Raw genomic sequence first — 15,599 nt, forward strand, 5'->3', positions numbered from 1 at the left:
GCATCAATGTCTGTTTTTTCTCCGGGTGATAGCAGCGGCATTGTCGCATATTCACTTCTTGTATATATAGTCTCCCCCATATTGTCACAATTGCATACAATGTTAGTGAACTGCCATCGATATGAGTTAGGCCTGCGTTGTAGTTTGTGGTGCTATGAATGGTCAAATCATGTACTTAAATAAGACTAATCATTTAAAATTCTCCTCGATCTTTTTTCAAATAGGTCACTTTTTTTTAACTTGAATTATTGAAGAGAGAAACACGTACATACATGTGTGCATCCGCATTGTTCAGACAAGAGTGACGCCAGTCCGGATACGGCTAGCGTCCTACATCATCGGCGCGCATTTCCATCGCGTCCCCAGATTCAATCCCTGCGCTGCAACCAATTGTCTTATTCTTTCTGATATAAGCAATTGATTTCATCTCATTCAAACTTCACTTTTTAACCCCTTTGATGAAAGTCTGTCATCATGACTGACTATTCGTCGTTGAAAGTGGCTGATTTGAAGGCCGAGTGCAAGAAGCGCGGCGTCCCTCAGACTGGCCTCCGCCTCAAGCAGCAATTCATTGACAAATTGGTTGAGCTTGACTCACAAACAAACCAGGACACGACAGAACCAGCAGCTTCAGCAGAAGAATCCACCGAATCACAGCCATCTGCGCCAGATGGTGTTTCGCAAGCAAAGTCGCAGCCCGAAGAATCAGAGAATGAACAGCCTGAGCAATCAAAGAAAGAATCAATCACACAAACCGAGGAAACAACAGCACCCGTGTCGGTATCGGACCCAACTCATGATGGACAAATGCAGGTGGACGAGTCGACCGAAGGAGAAGCAGTTTCAGCAGCCGATGTGAAATCGCAAAAAGTCGAAGATGCTGCAAAGCCTACAGAGACACAAACAGAGAATATTACCCCTGAAAATGAATACCCTACAGCTGCACCTTCCCAGCTACAAATGGATGAAGCAGCCCAAGGTGCGAAGGACGAGGAGGCCACAAAGGCTCAAGAAAAATCGATCAGATCTGCTGCCCAAACCTCGGAGGTTGACACCGAGTTATCGACACCTCTCCCAGTTGAAGATGCATTGGAGGATACGCGCAAACGGAAACGCCGCAGCCAGAGCCCGGCTCCTACTCTGGAAGAGATTGCGAATAAGAAGGCTCGTGCGAAGGAAACCAGCCCGCGCGTGTTGCTGAAAGACGATGAGGTGTCAGTTTCTCACGATGAGGTGCTTAGTGATTCAAAGCCTGAAGACCAAAAAGCAGCGGAGGGCCACACAGACAAACAACCTATTGAGACACAAACAGACTCACACAAAACCCCCACCAAGCAAGACGCTCGGTTTCGCAACCTATTCGCACCTGCCGGTGCATCAACCCAGCCCGCCTCTCCCCCAAGAGATATCACAATGCAGGATGCGGAGACCACCCCCGCGTTGCACCCTGCAACTTCTGCCCTCTATATCGACGGCCTTATGCGTCCACTCCAGCCGACTGCACTCCGCAAACACCTGGCCAGCCTCGCATCCGCCCCCGGGACCACAGATTCCGATGCCATCGTTGACTTCTATCTCGATGCTATCAAGACTCACTGTTTCGTGAGTTTCACCAGTCTCGCAGCAGCCTCGCGGGTTCGTTCTGCTGTCCATGGGACTGTGTGGCCCAACGAGCGGAACCGCAAGAATCTCCGAGCAGATTTCATCCCTGACGAGAAGATCAAGGAATGGATTGAGACAGAAGAGAAATCCCGAGACCGCGCTGGCGCTGCTGCTCGTTGGGAAGTGAGATATGAGACGTCTGATGACGGAACCACGGCTACCCTCGCCGAGGTGGGCACCACTCCCTCTGGACGACGTGAATCAGGTTTCAATCGTACTCCTCCCTTGGGCCCGCGCCGCGATATTGAGCAGCTTGACCGTCGCCTTTCCAACGCACCTCCCGCGGCTCCCGCGGCTCCCGCACCTCCGTCACGACCGGGGCAGGGGTTTAAGCCTCTGGATGAATTGTTCGAATCTACCACTACAAAGCCCAAGCTGTACTACCTTCCCGTTCCACGTCCGGTTGCCGACAAACGTCTGGACCAATTTGATGAGCTGATTAAGAAGGGCACGTTCCCACGTCGTGGTGGTGATGAGATGCGGCGAATCACTTTTGAAGATGACGATAAGTTCGTGGACATTGGCCCCGAGCGATTCGGACCTGGACCTCGAGGTGGTCCCGGACCTCGTGGACGGGGACGTGGTGGACGGCGTGGGGATTCATGGCGCTCTTGAACTTTCTAAGGTTAAATGTAGTTGGGCCATGGCCATGTACAATAGTCTTTTAGCAAAAATGCTAAATCAAATTATGAAAGTATCAAAAGCCGGGTCCACCTAACCTATAAAGCCAAGAAAATAAAAATAGACCAAAGACTAAGCCTTTAAGCTGCCGACGATCCAAGGAAATCGGGGAATTTTCAAGACTTGACAGGCTGTGCATAAATCAGCCACAACGCCCTTGTCTTGCTTTTGCTCCATACAAAATACATCGCAAAGTTGTTCCTCAATATTTCACTTGATCTTCGGTGGCGTCTTCCCCTGTCGATCTGGATAAGAGATAAAGGGGGAAAAAGGTTCGGTCCAACAACTCTCTGCCATTTTCACCCCAGCAACCATGGGCTGGCCAGTGTGTAATACCACAGAGGAAGAAGCGAGTGTGTTGCACCCCCCCCCCCCCACACCTTGAACTTTTCAGTGAACTGATTGGAACTAGTTGAGGAGGTCGCACTCTGGGATGGCGGCATTACATTTCATTCCCTAGCACTCCTGGTGGGCGGCGCTTGCGCTATTGTCGCCTGTGTTGTATCTTTAGTCCTGATTATGCTACATGCAACACATTACAGCAAGCCGATCGAACAGCGACAGTGAGTCCCCTTCCCCAGGTTAACGCGTCACGCGAGCATTGCTAACATGGTCCTCGTCTCGCAGTATTATTCGTATCCTATTTATGGTCCCCGTCTATTCCCTCGTCGCATGGCTCAGCATTTACTTCTACCGTGACTCTGTCTACTTTGAGGTCATGGGTGACTGCTACGAAGCGTTCTGTATCTCCGCCTTCTTTTCCCTCATGTGCCACTATATCGCCCCGGATCTACACAGCCAGAAGGATTACTTCCGTGGAATTCAGCCAAAGGAATGGCTCTGGCCGTTGAGTTGGCTTCAAAAATGCTGTGGTGGCGACCGCATCTGGCGGACACCGCGCAGTGGATTGACATGGTTCAATGTAAGACGAACTTGAGCAGATGTTGAGGAATTTTAGGGTACTGATCATTGTACAGATTGTCTGGGTCGGGGTTTTCCAATACTGTCTGATGCGCGTTCTTATGACCATCGTTGCGGTTGTCGCGCAGGCTTTCGGGGTGTACTGCGAGGCGTCGCTGAGTCCCGCATTTGCGCATATCTGGGTATGTTTGAAGTCGCTACGAAGTCTTGGGTTTCATCCTTTGTCGATCCGCTAATAATCTCTTGTTAGACCGTCGTCATTGAATCGGTCTCAGTCACTATCGCCATGTACTGCCTGATCCAGTTCTACCACCAGACCAGCCAAGATATCAAGCAACATCAGCCATTTTTGAAGATCCTGTCGATCAAGCTCGTCATTTTCCTTTCATTCTGGCAGTCGGTATGTCTTCTTAGCATCGTCTCCTGCCAAATTGGCTCACTAACTCATGTTTCCACGTTCTAGATACTCATCAACCTTCTAGTCTCCGAAGGCGCTATATCAGCGACTGACAAAATCGCCATGAACGATCTCAAAGTCGGACTCCCGGAGCTGATGATCAACTGCGAGATGGCTATATTTGGTATACTCCATCTCTGGGCCTTCTCATGGAAGTCCTACACCCTCGCCAACCAGTCAAGCGAAGTGACTGATTTCTACGGCAACGGTAAGGCTGCATATCAAGGTGGACGCTATGGCATAAGGGCCTTGATCGATGCCATGAACCCATTGGACCTCTTAAAGGCCATTGGTCGAAGTGCCCGTTGGCTGTTTGTCGGCCGCAAAAGTCGTATGCTGGACCCCAGCTATCAGCCACAAGACGAGTCACTCGGCCTCCAGCCACCCCAGCACGGCAGCGAACTCACCCAACATGGAACGACTTACCGTGGTGCCGGAACGGCCATGTCAGGAGGCCGAACGGGCCGTTATGGTGACACGCCCTACGAAGAGGCCGATGTGCTTCTCGCCCACGCACAACCAAATCCCGAGATCGCGCTCACGGGCACCCCGCCGTATGCGTCGGACTTCGATGACCATGTTCAAAACCCGTCAACTGGTTTGTACGGGCGAACCTCGTCGCCCTATGAGGATCCCTCGCTTCGCAGTCATGACAATCTGTACTCGGAATCGCCGGTCCAGCCTTACCCATTCAACGGCCCTCTCCGTGAGCAAGTCCCTATGCCCATGCCGGATCCTTACCATCCTCCTCCTCCATATCCTACCAACCATCATTCATGATCCGTATCTATGATTCAATTATGACTCGGGTATACACATCTCATATTGGCAGAGCTTGCTTTGATACCTATGATATGCATGTTTCAGCCGTGATTGAGGTGCAAACAATATTCTTCTTCTTACCTCACGCTACCCACGAGCACTTCGAGATTTTTGCGCTTTTACTTTTCTCTTTCTGTCCTGTTGTTTGGATAGGTATGGATACCCGCCTGTTTACATAGCGGCATGTTTTTGATTTTTGTATTATTATTTTTCTTATTCCCTTTTTCATTTTTACCTTTGTCATATCTCCATCGGTACACATTATCTCAACATCGGTGTGGGTTTACATTTCTTGTATAGTATAGTTTGTCTGAACTAGACCTCTGGTGTCACCAATTGAATAGGGGAAAAATGAAGAATAATCATATCAAAGTTCGTTATCTCGTCTAAATGGCCTTGACACGGACCCAGAAAGAAACACTGTCTAAGCAAAGCAGGTAAAAGCCTAGGCCCAAGATCCGGTATATTGGCAGTTGCGGGGGTATTTTCATGGGCTGATCGTGGAAACAGTCAAGAACTGACTACTATCATGAATACATCCCATTGCCAGGACCCCCACGTCCACCCTGGGCATAGAACTCCTCGTTGAAGCTCCTTTGGAGCATGGCGGGATCCTTGCGGGCAGTGGATACGTGACGCGCAGTCTGAACGACTGCAGACTTGCGGCCCAATTCGCGCATGGCCTTGACGTTGTCGCCGAGTTGGCCAAGTAGCGAGATCAATAGCACATCGTTGCTCTGCGAGAGGACTTCGGTGGAGAAGGTGCTTTGTTCCGACGGAGAGAGGATGGACAGGTGCGAGAGGAGAGAGTTGATGTTGCGGAGGATTGGGTGTGACAACTTGGTCGTAGATGTATTGTCCTTTGGTCGATCTGAGCTGAAATCCGCTTCTGACAGACTGGAGAGGTAGGATTTGATGAGGGAGATGCGGGATTCGAGTGTGCGAACGGCATTGAGGCGAGTGCTGAGGCTTGCGATTACTTTTCAAATCAGTCAGTATGAACCATTCAAGTAGCAGCTATTTTGAGACTGTGAAAACTTACACTCCTCTTCCTCTTGTGAGAGTTCAACCTGCGAGCTCTGCTTATTCGACTCTGTCTGTTCTGTCTGCTGAGCGCGCTTGGTCGGTTCCTGTGTCGCATTCAAAGAAGCGGTGCCAGAAGCCTGAACAATAGTATCGATACCGATCATCTCGGATTCTCCTGTTTCCACTGAGTAGGGCAGCTCCCTGAATTTGATATTCGGCACCGGCTCCTCGCCATCAACTTGCATGTCCTTGCTTGCATCGGGGGCGGTCTCGCCTTCATGAACGCTCTCGTACACGGTTAAAGGAAGCTTGCCGCCATTTGAACCTGCATCTTGGAGCTGTGAGGGATGGAAGGCGAGGAAGACCGCAGATTCGTTGTAGTCCTGGAGGATCTGTCGGTGAAGGGGGAGATGGGCGTCACTTGGCCCGGTCGATGGCGCGGTTGACCACCATCCAACAAGGTCGAGAGCGGGTTCTTTGTGCACACCCTTGACTGTAATATGGTCAGTTTGCACTCGCTGAGAACAGATCTAATTGATCTTGTGAGGGGTTCCACGTACACTGCTGGAGTCGTTCTTCAAACCATGCCGCCGGCAAAATAATCTCATCCTTCAGCCCGCAAGTAACCGGGCATTCGAATGCATGCTCAAGTGTAATCTCTCGTCCATTCTGCTGGCCTAAGAGAGCGCCAATTATCGGCCCATGCTGCTGTCGGGCAGCGTGTCGGGTAATTTGGTCGGAGACAGTGAGGAGAACGAGTGGGTGTAGCTGGATATGGAGACCCGAATCGGATGATTTCTGAGATACCAGACACCGTGGAGGCTCCATGACTGTAGGCTGTAATCCTGGGATGTAGAGGAACTTCTGGTGAGGGACGGAGTAGTAGATACGCTTGGTTGATGCGGTCATGTTTGGTTGGTTTGATGCTGATGCCTGAGGCATATGTGAGCTTTCCCCGCGGCGCAAAGGGCGAGCTTCGCCTGTCACAGAGGTATCCATTTCGGTCTAAGTCCGTGACTGGTTATTGGAAGAACTGAACATATTCCAAGAAGTCACAATGTCAGTTCCTTCGACATTTGATGCAGTGAGATCACACCTCGCTCAAGTCCAGGAGAACCCCTCCACGGCCTTGGACATTCCTCTCATCGAAAAGTTGAAGTTGCAACTAGTCGAATCCACCGACCCTGTGGTTCCTGCCACTCTTCTATCGCAAATTTCTGCTCTCCTTCCCATCTTGCAAGAAGACCCTACGCCTATCACAACCCTCGGAATTAGAGCTACCGCCTACTTCACCTTCACCGATCTCCAATCTATCGATCCTCCGATCAATCTTGTCGCTGGCTTCAAAGCCCCATCACCACCAATCAATCTCCTAGCTCTCTCGCTGCTAGCTAAAGCTGGACAAAAATGCAGTGAAGCTGCCATAGTTGCAGGTGATTCAAACTTGGTGGCTTCACTTGTGGAGCTGTGGCTTTCAACATCTTCGGCCGAAGTCGCACAGGCTGCACTCGACACATTATGGGAGCTTTTAGAGGTTGACGTCGCTAATCATTTGGAAAATGGGGAATATGAGCATACCGGTGATGAAATTCATGCAGGACAGGGACTCTTGTGGAGGAGAGTATTCACTGATAAGGATGTCTACGGTCTATTGTTCGGGTTATGTAGTCTCCAGAGTGATGCCCCTGGTGATCTCTCTAAACGTGAAAGAACGCTTGCACAGGGCAGACTAATGACTCTCCTGGTGAAAGCTGGAAAACTACGCTGGGACATCATCTCAACAGCCCAAGTACCGGAAATCGAGGCTAAATACCAGAGCAGTAGTCTCCTGCATTTTGCAACCAGTCATATGGTCGAAGTGAGCGATGTCTTGATGCATATGACGCTGCTGAACTTCTTCCGCGAGCTACTAGAGATAGATGGGCCAGGCCTCGTCGCTCGAAGCTCAGTGCAGTCTACTTCGACTTTCTCATCCCCTGCCCTCGACTTCCTTGTTGCACACAAGCTGCATTCCCAAGTGCTGACTTATTATCTCGACGAGTCCAAGCTGGACTCGGTGGATCTTCTCTACCTATCCGGCCCAATCATGGCATATGTGGCTCGGTACGCCGAGATGTATCCCAACCACTTATTGCAGAACCCCTCTACCCTACTTGATGGGATTATCTCCCGCATCAACAGATCTCTCGCCATTCCTACCGCGCAATGGGCACATGGCGAAGTACCCACAGGTCATCTGGCTATTTTAGCTTCACTGCCCCGGGTGCTTCTCATAGAAGCGGGTAGACATGGCGCCAACCCGGTTCTCGCAATTCCCACAAACCCTCCAAATGGCGAAGCTCTGGATGTTCTGGCGAAAATTTTCCACGGACCCCAGCGAACTGGAATTTCTGACTCAATGGACCTGAACACATCCGGCTCAACCCCAACTGACTGGGACCGCGAAGCAGCTGCAGCGCGCATCCTCTACTTCCTCTACGTCAACCAACACCCCACTTTTTGGGACAATGTCGTGGGCGCTGCCGACGTCCTAGTGATGAAAGATATTGCTTTGTCGGCCATCACTTTCATGAGGGCTATTACAACAGCGAACTGGAAGCCCTCACCTTCAGCGCCTGTCAATACGAACTCATCGCGGTTCCAGCTGCCCTCCGAAGAGGGTCTTGGTGAGCTATCCCCAGCTACTAGTGGATTTTTCCCCAAATCCGGAGCATGGGCAGTTCTTACTCCACCTGCCCTGACCACTCTTCTCCCATATCTTTTCAAGCCACCTCGCTCCTATGCAGAGTTCGTCGGGGGTGGTGCAGGTGATACCCAGAGTGTTGTTTGGAAAGTTGCCACTGCGAAGCATGATGTTCTTGTAGCACTGCACAGCCGGTTGCAAGAAACCGATGGCCAGGTGGAAGGGTTTGAAGATATCATGCGAACACTACAACAGCGTGTGAACGAGGGTCCCTGGGGACCCGTGCAATCCGGCGGTACTCAGATAATGACTGCCGGACTATGAACTTGCAAGAAATTTGAAAAAAAAAAAAAAAAACACATGAACCAGTTTAGTGATTCCCTAGTCTCGTGTTCAATTAAATCAATATCAAGTTCAATGTATTGTGAACGAAGTACAAAGTAAAGATCAGCGTCTGTTATCTTAGCGCCCACGCGGGGAAGCATTTAGGGATTATGCCAGCCCTAGTGCTGTTTCGGGTGGGCGGTGAAGAAATGTATTTTTCCGGAGTCATGATCATCTATCCGCAGTTATATCATGAAAAATGGTCTATATTCGTTAACTCGTATTAATTGACGCCTCTATATCACAATTATGTCACGTCGTGGGGCGCCAAAGGGCAAAAAGCCCCCAGGCACAGAGTTTACATGGGACGCTGACCCCGGTGGAGAGCCAGACACAGCTCCAACGCCGTTGTACCCTGTATGTTTGCTTCTTGGCCTGGCTCTCCAGGAAATCCTCCTCTTGCAATGCACCAATTTCCATCATGTCGAAATCTACAGCGCCTAACTTACCCTATCCGCAGAAATATACTGTCCCGTTTGCTCGGAAGTTGAGCCCCGCAGAACAAACCCAGGTAGACTACTACCGCGAGTTGCGCGAAAGCTTTCACGAGGGCCCCTATTACTCGGTTCTCGATGCGTCATCTTCCAACGCTAAAAAAGGCAGCGCCGCGCGCGCCAACTTTGACGCTTTTCATGGCATGCCCACTTATTCCGGCCGTTATCAAAAGAAACGCCGCACCCTTCCCAAGATCACCGGACGGACTTATTGTAAGTTAACCTTGCGAGCGTTGGTTTCTCTACGGCTCCAGACAACTGACCCCGCATCCTTGAATCGTTTAGTCTTGAAATTCTTTCCCCGCGAGCTATGGCAAACCCTCCAGCCGAACTTCCGACCTGACGCGTCCCTGGATGGCTACCAGGCCCAGTCCTCGGCCGCTGGAGTGAAGCGCGGTTTCGAAGACGAAGAAGACGAAGCCGGACCTTCGAAGCGCGTGGCCGCCGGTGAAGACGAGGAGGATGGAGAAGCAGATGCGGATGAAGGCGCATTGATTGATGGGGATGATGAACAGGAAGAGGAAATTATGGATGACGACTTCTCCGAAGACGATGATGAAATGGGCGGCGATTACAATGCTGAACAGTACTTCGACGATGGAGAAGATGATATGGGTGATGAAGACGGTGGAGGCGGCGGCGGCGACGATGACTTCTGAAAAGCAGATTCACGATACCCTTTTTTCTTACAATTTAGCCTTACTATGGCTCTTCAGCGGTCCGATCCATGCCTCTTTGGCATATCCTTTGTATCTATTCGATGCCACAGTGGATTGTTCAGTGTGTTCAGTGCAGATAACTCTCCAGTAACCCAGGCCATTTGGATATTCGAAGCAAATTAACCACTTCACATAGTATATAACCAGTTACTAGGCATACTCCAAGCGAAAGAAGCAGCGAGAACTTCTAAGTTCTTCAAGCCCTAGTGGGAAATATGCAAGGCAGAGGCTTTGTTTTCTTTGAGCCAACAAACAGCCAGTTCCAGAGTAAATGTTGGCCAAAGATATCTCCTACTCTGATATCTGCACCTCCATTTAGCCCCCGTCCGTCTAGCACGCTTGCCCAGGCTTTTCAACTATGAAAAGTGTATACTACTATTCTTAAAAGTCTTTATCTCTTTATCGTTCTTCTTAGACCTACGTTTTCGACATGATTATCCTCCTCAATGCCCAAGTATTCTAGACTATAGAAAGATCAACTCGGGTCGGCGGTAGATAGGGCGGTGGATATTTTGATAAGATTGATTGGTCTTCGGGTGACGTCAACCGAATTTTGGAGGGGCAATGCAAGGACTGTTCAGACACTTAGACATCAGAGCGCAGAATGGGCGACACCGTAGGTCCACGTCCCTTAGGACGGTCCGTGCTCATTCTATATGGCTCCGAAACGGGCAATGCGCAGGAAGTGGCTGAGGAATTGGGCGCCTTGACTGAGCGGCTCCGTTTCGCGACACATGTATCCGAGTTGAATCAATGCAAGCCGGTATGTACTTCTCTGCAATGACCGTCCAGATGGCTAATGCCCATGGGACCGTAGGAATCCCTTCTTTCATACACATTCGCCATATTTGTGACCTCCACTACCGGACAAGGCGATTTTCCAGCCAATGCGCGATCTTTTTGGAAGTCGCTCTTGCTGAAAAAGCTACCTGCTACCTTTTTGAATGGCGTAAATTTCACTTGTTTTGGGCTGGGAGATAGCTCGTATCCGAAGTATGGAAGCCCTCACCACCATTTTTTTCAATGGCTGATTGATTGTGATAGATTCAATTGGGCGATACGCAAGCTCTATAAACGACTATTACAACTTGGGGCAAATGAAATCTATCCCACGGGTGAAGCAGACCAGCAACACCCAGAAGAGTCAGCACTATCTTGATCCTCACTCTAGGTATTTGTTCACGGCTTACATGGCTTGATACGCAGACTTGAGGGAACTTTCCTACCATGGATGACAGATTTTCGAAAACATTTACTGAGTAGACATCCTCTCCCTGCTGGACAACACCCGATCCCAGAAGATGTGCAGCTCCCACCAAAGTGGAAGTTACAGTTGGCGGAGGAGACCGATCCTGTCCCAATGCCCCAAGCTGCCGTTGCAAATGAGCACCAAGCTTCTACAGATGAATATCCGGGACTACACCATCTGGACCATGACTCCCGACCCATCCCACACTCGCTCTCTGCAACATTGACCGAAAATCGGCGCGTGACTCCACGAAAGCATTGGCAAGATGTGCGCCATATCACCCTGGCCGTCCCAGGCTCTGTTTCTTACGTTCCCGGAGACATGCTCGCCATCACACCGAAAAGCTCTTCAATCGATGTTCAAACCCTTATTGACTTGATGGGTTGGAACGATCAGGCAGATCAACGAGTCTCCCTTGTTCCAACAGGAGATATTCCATCACCACCGCCCATTCCTGGCCTTAATTCTTATCCCGACCTCACCCTCCGTGCCCTCCTCATAGACTATCTTGACGTGAAAGGGATACCCCGCCGATCCTTCTTCTCCACAATTGCACACTACACCAACGATGAAATGCACAAAGAACGGTTACTAGAATTCACAAATCCCGAATATATCGACGAGCTATGGGATTACACGACACGCCCACGACGTAGCATACTTGAGGTTCTGCATGAGTTCGACACTGTCAAAATTCCCTGGCAGCACGCGATATCTGTTCTTCCGGCCATGCGCGCCCGCCAATTCAGCATTGCCAGCGGCGGAAAACGCAAGCAAACTGCTGATGGCAATACACAATTCGAACTACTCATTGCTATTGTCAAATACCAGACAGTGATCAAGAGAATCCGCGAGGGAGTCTGTACTAAGTATCTCTCCGTCCTGCGGCCAGGTAGCACCCTTCAAGTCCAGCTCCAGCCTGGTGGTCTCAAGTCTTCAGTCCAGCAACTGACAGGGGCAACCGTGCTCATTGGACCGGGCACTGGAGTTGCACCCCTGCGCTCTATGCTTTGGGAGAAAGCGGCACTTGTGCTGGCTTACCGCGAGCAAAATCCCGGAGTCAGTCCACCAATTGGCCCTACGGTTCTCCTATATGGAGGCCGAAACCGAGAATCCGACTTCTTCTTCGAGGAAGAGTGGGCAGAGCTCAGCAAGCTCATCCCATTGCAGGTACTTACTGCTTTTTCGCGTGATCAGCAACGTAAGGTCTACGTTCAAGATACCGTGCGCGAGAACTTCTCGCTCTTCTTCCGTCTGTTGCATGATATGCAGGGGTCTGTTTATATTTGTGGCTCCTCGGGTCGCATGCCCCAAGCTGTGCGCGAAGCCCTCATCGAAGCCTTCCAGAACGGAGGGGCTCCTTTGCCGGGGCAGCCTTTCACCCGTTCCCAGGCTGAGGGGTATCTCATTGGTATGGAGCAAAGCGGCCGCTACAAACAAGAAACTTGGTGATTGGTGTGAATACTTAGTTTGCAGAAAAGACATGTATTAGGAATAGACTATACATTTAATGACCATGCCAACCAATTACAATATGACAATCTTCTCAGTCTTGTCAAATGCAAAACAATGTTCATTATCGGACATGTGCAATATGTAGGCTGTATGGTTAACCTCGGCAGGCTCGGTGATGTGACTACAGCGAAGAATTGCGGCCATCAGCAACCCCATATCGATTCCATGGCTAATTGCCGTCTGGTTCTTTTTCCATTAGGCTTGTCCATGCGTATGTTTCCTTTCATTGTTTTTTTTAATAGATCTTGCTTGTGATCTAGAACTCTTGTTACTTATTTTAATAGGGTTTATCTGATTATGAAAAAAAATTCTTTAGGTATATAAAGTGTACTCCGTATCATGAACGATGATGTGTATAGAGGAAGAGACTGCCTAGCTAATAGTATAATAAGAGTGGGCTGAAATATACACGCAGTTGAATAGTCTCCCTGTTGGATTGCCCCCTTGTATCTTGGCGTACAACTACATTCCTTCTAGTCTATGAAATGCCCGTCATATGGCATACTTATGGGCACAATTGTACAATACAGTTTCCATGAGTAACTGTTAGTCAAGGGTAAACAACTTGGAGCAGTACTTAACCAAAATGAAGCTTTAGCAACATAAAGTCAGAAAAATGCTCAATACCTGTAAGATTTCCACGGCATTGATGCTCCGACCCCAAGCGCTTGTTGTCATTATGGCCGCAAAAGTCTACAGTATTATGGGGAGGTAGTGGTGCGAGGAGGGTTAAACTCGGGCCGCGTCGGCGTTTTTGATTTCTTGGCACTCCGTCACCGCACGCTTTCTCCCTCTGAGTCTCCAACCTTCCTTAAATCAACTCAGGAATTGGCCCTTGCTCGACTACTGTCTACACAAAATGAGCGGCTTAAGGATATTGGTGCCCGTCAAGCGCGTGATTGACTATGCGGTAGGTCAAGTGCCCATTCAACTATGGCCCCTCCAAGTGCAGCTCCGGGCGACCGATGCTCGGAGCTGTACCTCTCAACAGGGTCTCCATGACCCCCACCACTCACTCTGGGATTGGGATATCGCGACTGACGTCCATATCTGAACCCAACAGATCAAACCTCGCATCAACAAAGCTCAGACCGGTGTCGAAACCGCTAGTGTCAAGCACTCCTTGAACCCATTTGACGAGCTCTCAATCGAAGAGGCCGTCCGCCTTCGCGAGCGCAAGGGCCCCATTAAGGTCGAAGACATCCTCGCACTTTCCGCCGGCGGCCCGAAATGCCCCGACGTCCTCCGCACCGCCATGGCCATGGGCGCTGACCGAGCCTTTCACATCGACGTACCAGACAAGGGTGACGGCGGCCCGGAGCCGCTGACCATTGCCAAGATGCTGCAGGCCGTCGTCAAGGAGCAGAATATCAACCTCGTGCTGCTGGGTAAGCAGGCGATTGACGGTGACCAGGGTCAGACTGGTCAGATGCTTGCCGGTCTACTTGGGTGGCCCCAGGCTACGCAGGCCAGCAAAGTTGACATTAAGGATGAAGCTGGTACCGTTGAGATTACCCATGAGGTCGACGGTGGTGTTGAGACTCTCCGCGCCAAGCTGCCTATGGTTATCACTACGGATCTGCGGTTGAACGAGCCTCGGTACGCTAGCTTGCCCAACATTATGAAGGCCAAGAAGAAGCCTCTTGAGAAGAAGACTCTTGCCGATTTCGGTGTCGAAGATACACGTCGATTGAAGACTCTGAAGGTTACCGGTACGTACTTTTGGTTTGCCATTTCGTGGGATTGAGCTAATGTTTTGTAGAACCCCCGCCACGAAAGGGTGGTGGCAAGGTCCAGGATGTCGATGGCCTTGTCTCCAAGCTTAAGGAGTTGGGCGCGTTGTAAATGCGCTAAGCTTGTTCTTGATTGCACTGTGTTTCTATACCATCGCCTTTAAATGTTACCCACTAGATTTGGATTCGTCTTGCGCATTTCTCCCACGGTTTCTGGCCCTGTGGCGAGAGGCATGTGTTGGATGCTAGATCTTCATATAAATGAAAACATATCCTTTATAATTGATAGCCTGCACTAGATCCACTAGTCCCAATTGACGTGCTCAATTAGGCATCCTTTTAAGGATTTATAGTCATCGTTCGCAGGGGGCACTACTGCAGCATCGTGGATCACATTCGCCACAGCGGCGCTAGAGTGTCTAGATCTCGCGTCTAGGAACTATGGAGTAATATGGAGTGATAGCCACCCTGGATAGGTATGGCTCATATGTATTACTCTTCCAACCTTGGAAGGGTCTTTTTATTGATATCTAGCCAATCTAACCAATCGGACCTATATAGCGCCCAAGGTCCATCTCAGCCCGAGGCAATAATATAATCCCATTGTCAGCCACAGTGCCCAACTCTGCTCTATTGGCTATGATGGTTCCGAGAGCCTCACAGTCATAAAACATTTTTTCTAGGGTTTGATTAGCATTGCAAAGCACCATGTGAATAAGGATATGGTACATGATTCTGGAATTTCCCCATTTGCCCAAGTACATTAGCGTACTTCGTACATGTGTTATGAGATCAGCACGAAAGATCTGGGATCTTGCATTATTACCGGGGATGCACTAGAATATGCGCTGGCATTTCAGCTGAAAAGATCTCTAATCTCAAATCACAATGGGGTACGGGAAAACCGAGCCGACGGATGCGTACATTGCCTATAGCGTGGTCGATCGGCCCCCGAGGTCAGCCTAGACTGAGCTGTCATCTACGGGATCCACTGAGGATGCAAATCAAAAAGGAACGAAGTCATAACAATGTCATTGTTTCATGTTCTAAAGGGATGTATGTTTTTCCAGCACGGAACATTTGAATAGATATAATCTAGATGAAATGCCTTGATACGCGTTCCCTGGAGGTCAGGGCTTTTAATTTTATTTTTTTTCGAAGTGGGGGAGGTATGTATCTGGACTGGTCATTTCTAAGAGTTTGATGTAGAAGATTCTATTTCAAATGGACTACAATAAGTAAATATCAATAAG

The 15,599-nt window shown here is 49.8% G+C and overlaps 7 protein-coding genes across 7 annotated transcripts; 6 read left to right on the forward strand and 1 right to left on the reverse strand.

Moving 5' to 3' along the window:
• Positions 1–474: 474 nt before the first annotated feature.
• Positions 475–2,277, forward strand: N7517_009802 (SAP domain protein; the record flags this gene model as incomplete). Its single annotated transcript, XM_056727525.1, has 1 exon — positions 475–2,277. The coding sequence occupies one exon, from the start codon at positions 475–477 to the stop codon at positions 2,275–2,277; it is 1,803 nt and encodes a 600-aa protein (XP_056576097.1).
• Positions 2,278–2,656: 379 nt separating this feature from the next.
• On the forward strand, positions 2,657–4,501 carry N7517_009803 (OSTA/TMEM184 family protein; the record flags this gene model as incomplete). Its single annotated transcript, XM_056727526.1, has 6 exons — positions 2,657–2,696; positions 2,756–2,906; positions 2,971–3,265; positions 3,321–3,446; positions 3,515–3,664; positions 3,728–4,501. The coding sequence occupies 6 exons, from the start codon at positions 2,657–2,659 to the stop codon at positions 4,499–4,501; spliced, it is 1,536 nt and encodes a 511-aa protein (XP_056576098.1).
• Positions 4,502–5,070: 569 nt separating this feature from the next.
• N7517_009804 (COP9 signalosome complex subunit 6) lies at positions 5,071–6,568 on the reverse strand (the record flags this gene model as incomplete). The annotated part of the gene is made up of 3 exons (XM_056727527.1): positions 5,071–5,522; positions 5,586–6,062; positions 6,130–6,568. The coding sequence occupies 3 exons, from the start codon at positions 6,566–6,568 to the stop codon at positions 5,071–5,073; spliced, it is 1,368 nt and encodes a 455-aa protein (XP_056576099.1).
• A 58-nt stretch (positions 6,569–6,626) lies between these two features.
• Positions 6,627–8,576, forward strand: N7517_009805 (uncharacterized protein; the record flags this gene model as incomplete). Its single annotated transcript, XM_056727528.1, has 1 exon — positions 6,627–8,576. The coding sequence occupies one exon, from the start codon at positions 6,627–6,629 to the stop codon at positions 8,574–8,576; it is 1,950 nt and encodes a 649-aa protein (XP_056576100.1).
• Positions 8,577–8,885: 309 nt separating this feature from the next.
• On the forward strand, positions 8,886–9,789 carry N7517_009806 (DNA-directed RNA polymerase III subunit C31; the record flags this gene model as incomplete). Its single annotated transcript, XM_056727529.1, has 3 exons — positions 8,886–8,993; positions 9,097–9,343; positions 9,416–9,789. The coding sequence occupies 3 exons, from the start codon at positions 8,886–8,888 to the stop codon at positions 9,787–9,789; spliced, it is 729 nt and encodes a 242-aa protein (XP_056576101.1).
• A 664-nt stretch (positions 9,790–10,453) lies between these two features.
• Positions 10,454–12,550, forward strand: tah18 (NAPDH-dependent diflavin reductase; the record flags this gene model as incomplete). The annotated part of the gene is made up of 4 exons (XM_056727530.1): positions 10,454–10,612; positions 10,667–10,842; positions 10,894–10,992; positions 11,056–12,550. 4 exons carry the CDS (start codon positions 10,454–10,456, stop codon positions 12,548–12,550), a joined length of 1,929 nt encoding a protein of 642 aa, XP_056576102.1.
• A 922-nt stretch (positions 12,551–13,472) lies between these two features.
• Positions 13,473–14,458, forward strand: N7517_009808 (electron transfer flavoprotein subunit beta/FixA family protein; the record flags this gene model as incomplete). Its single annotated transcript, XM_056727531.1, has 3 exons — positions 13,473–13,523; positions 13,677–14,325; positions 14,376–14,458. The coding sequence occupies 3 exons, from the start codon at positions 13,473–13,475 to the stop codon at positions 14,456–14,458; spliced, it is 783 nt and encodes a 260-aa protein (XP_056576103.1).
• Between the last annotated feature and the right edge of the window lie 1,141 nt (positions 14,459–15,599).

The sequence above is a fragment of the Penicillium concentricum genome, assembly GCF_028827145.1.
Source record: "Penicillium concentricum strain IBT 3081 chromosome Unknown utg000004l_segment0_segment0, whole genome shotgun sequence".
NCBI lineage: Eukaryota > Fungi > Ascomycota > Eurotiomycetes > Eurotiales > Aspergillaceae > Penicillium > Penicillium concentricum.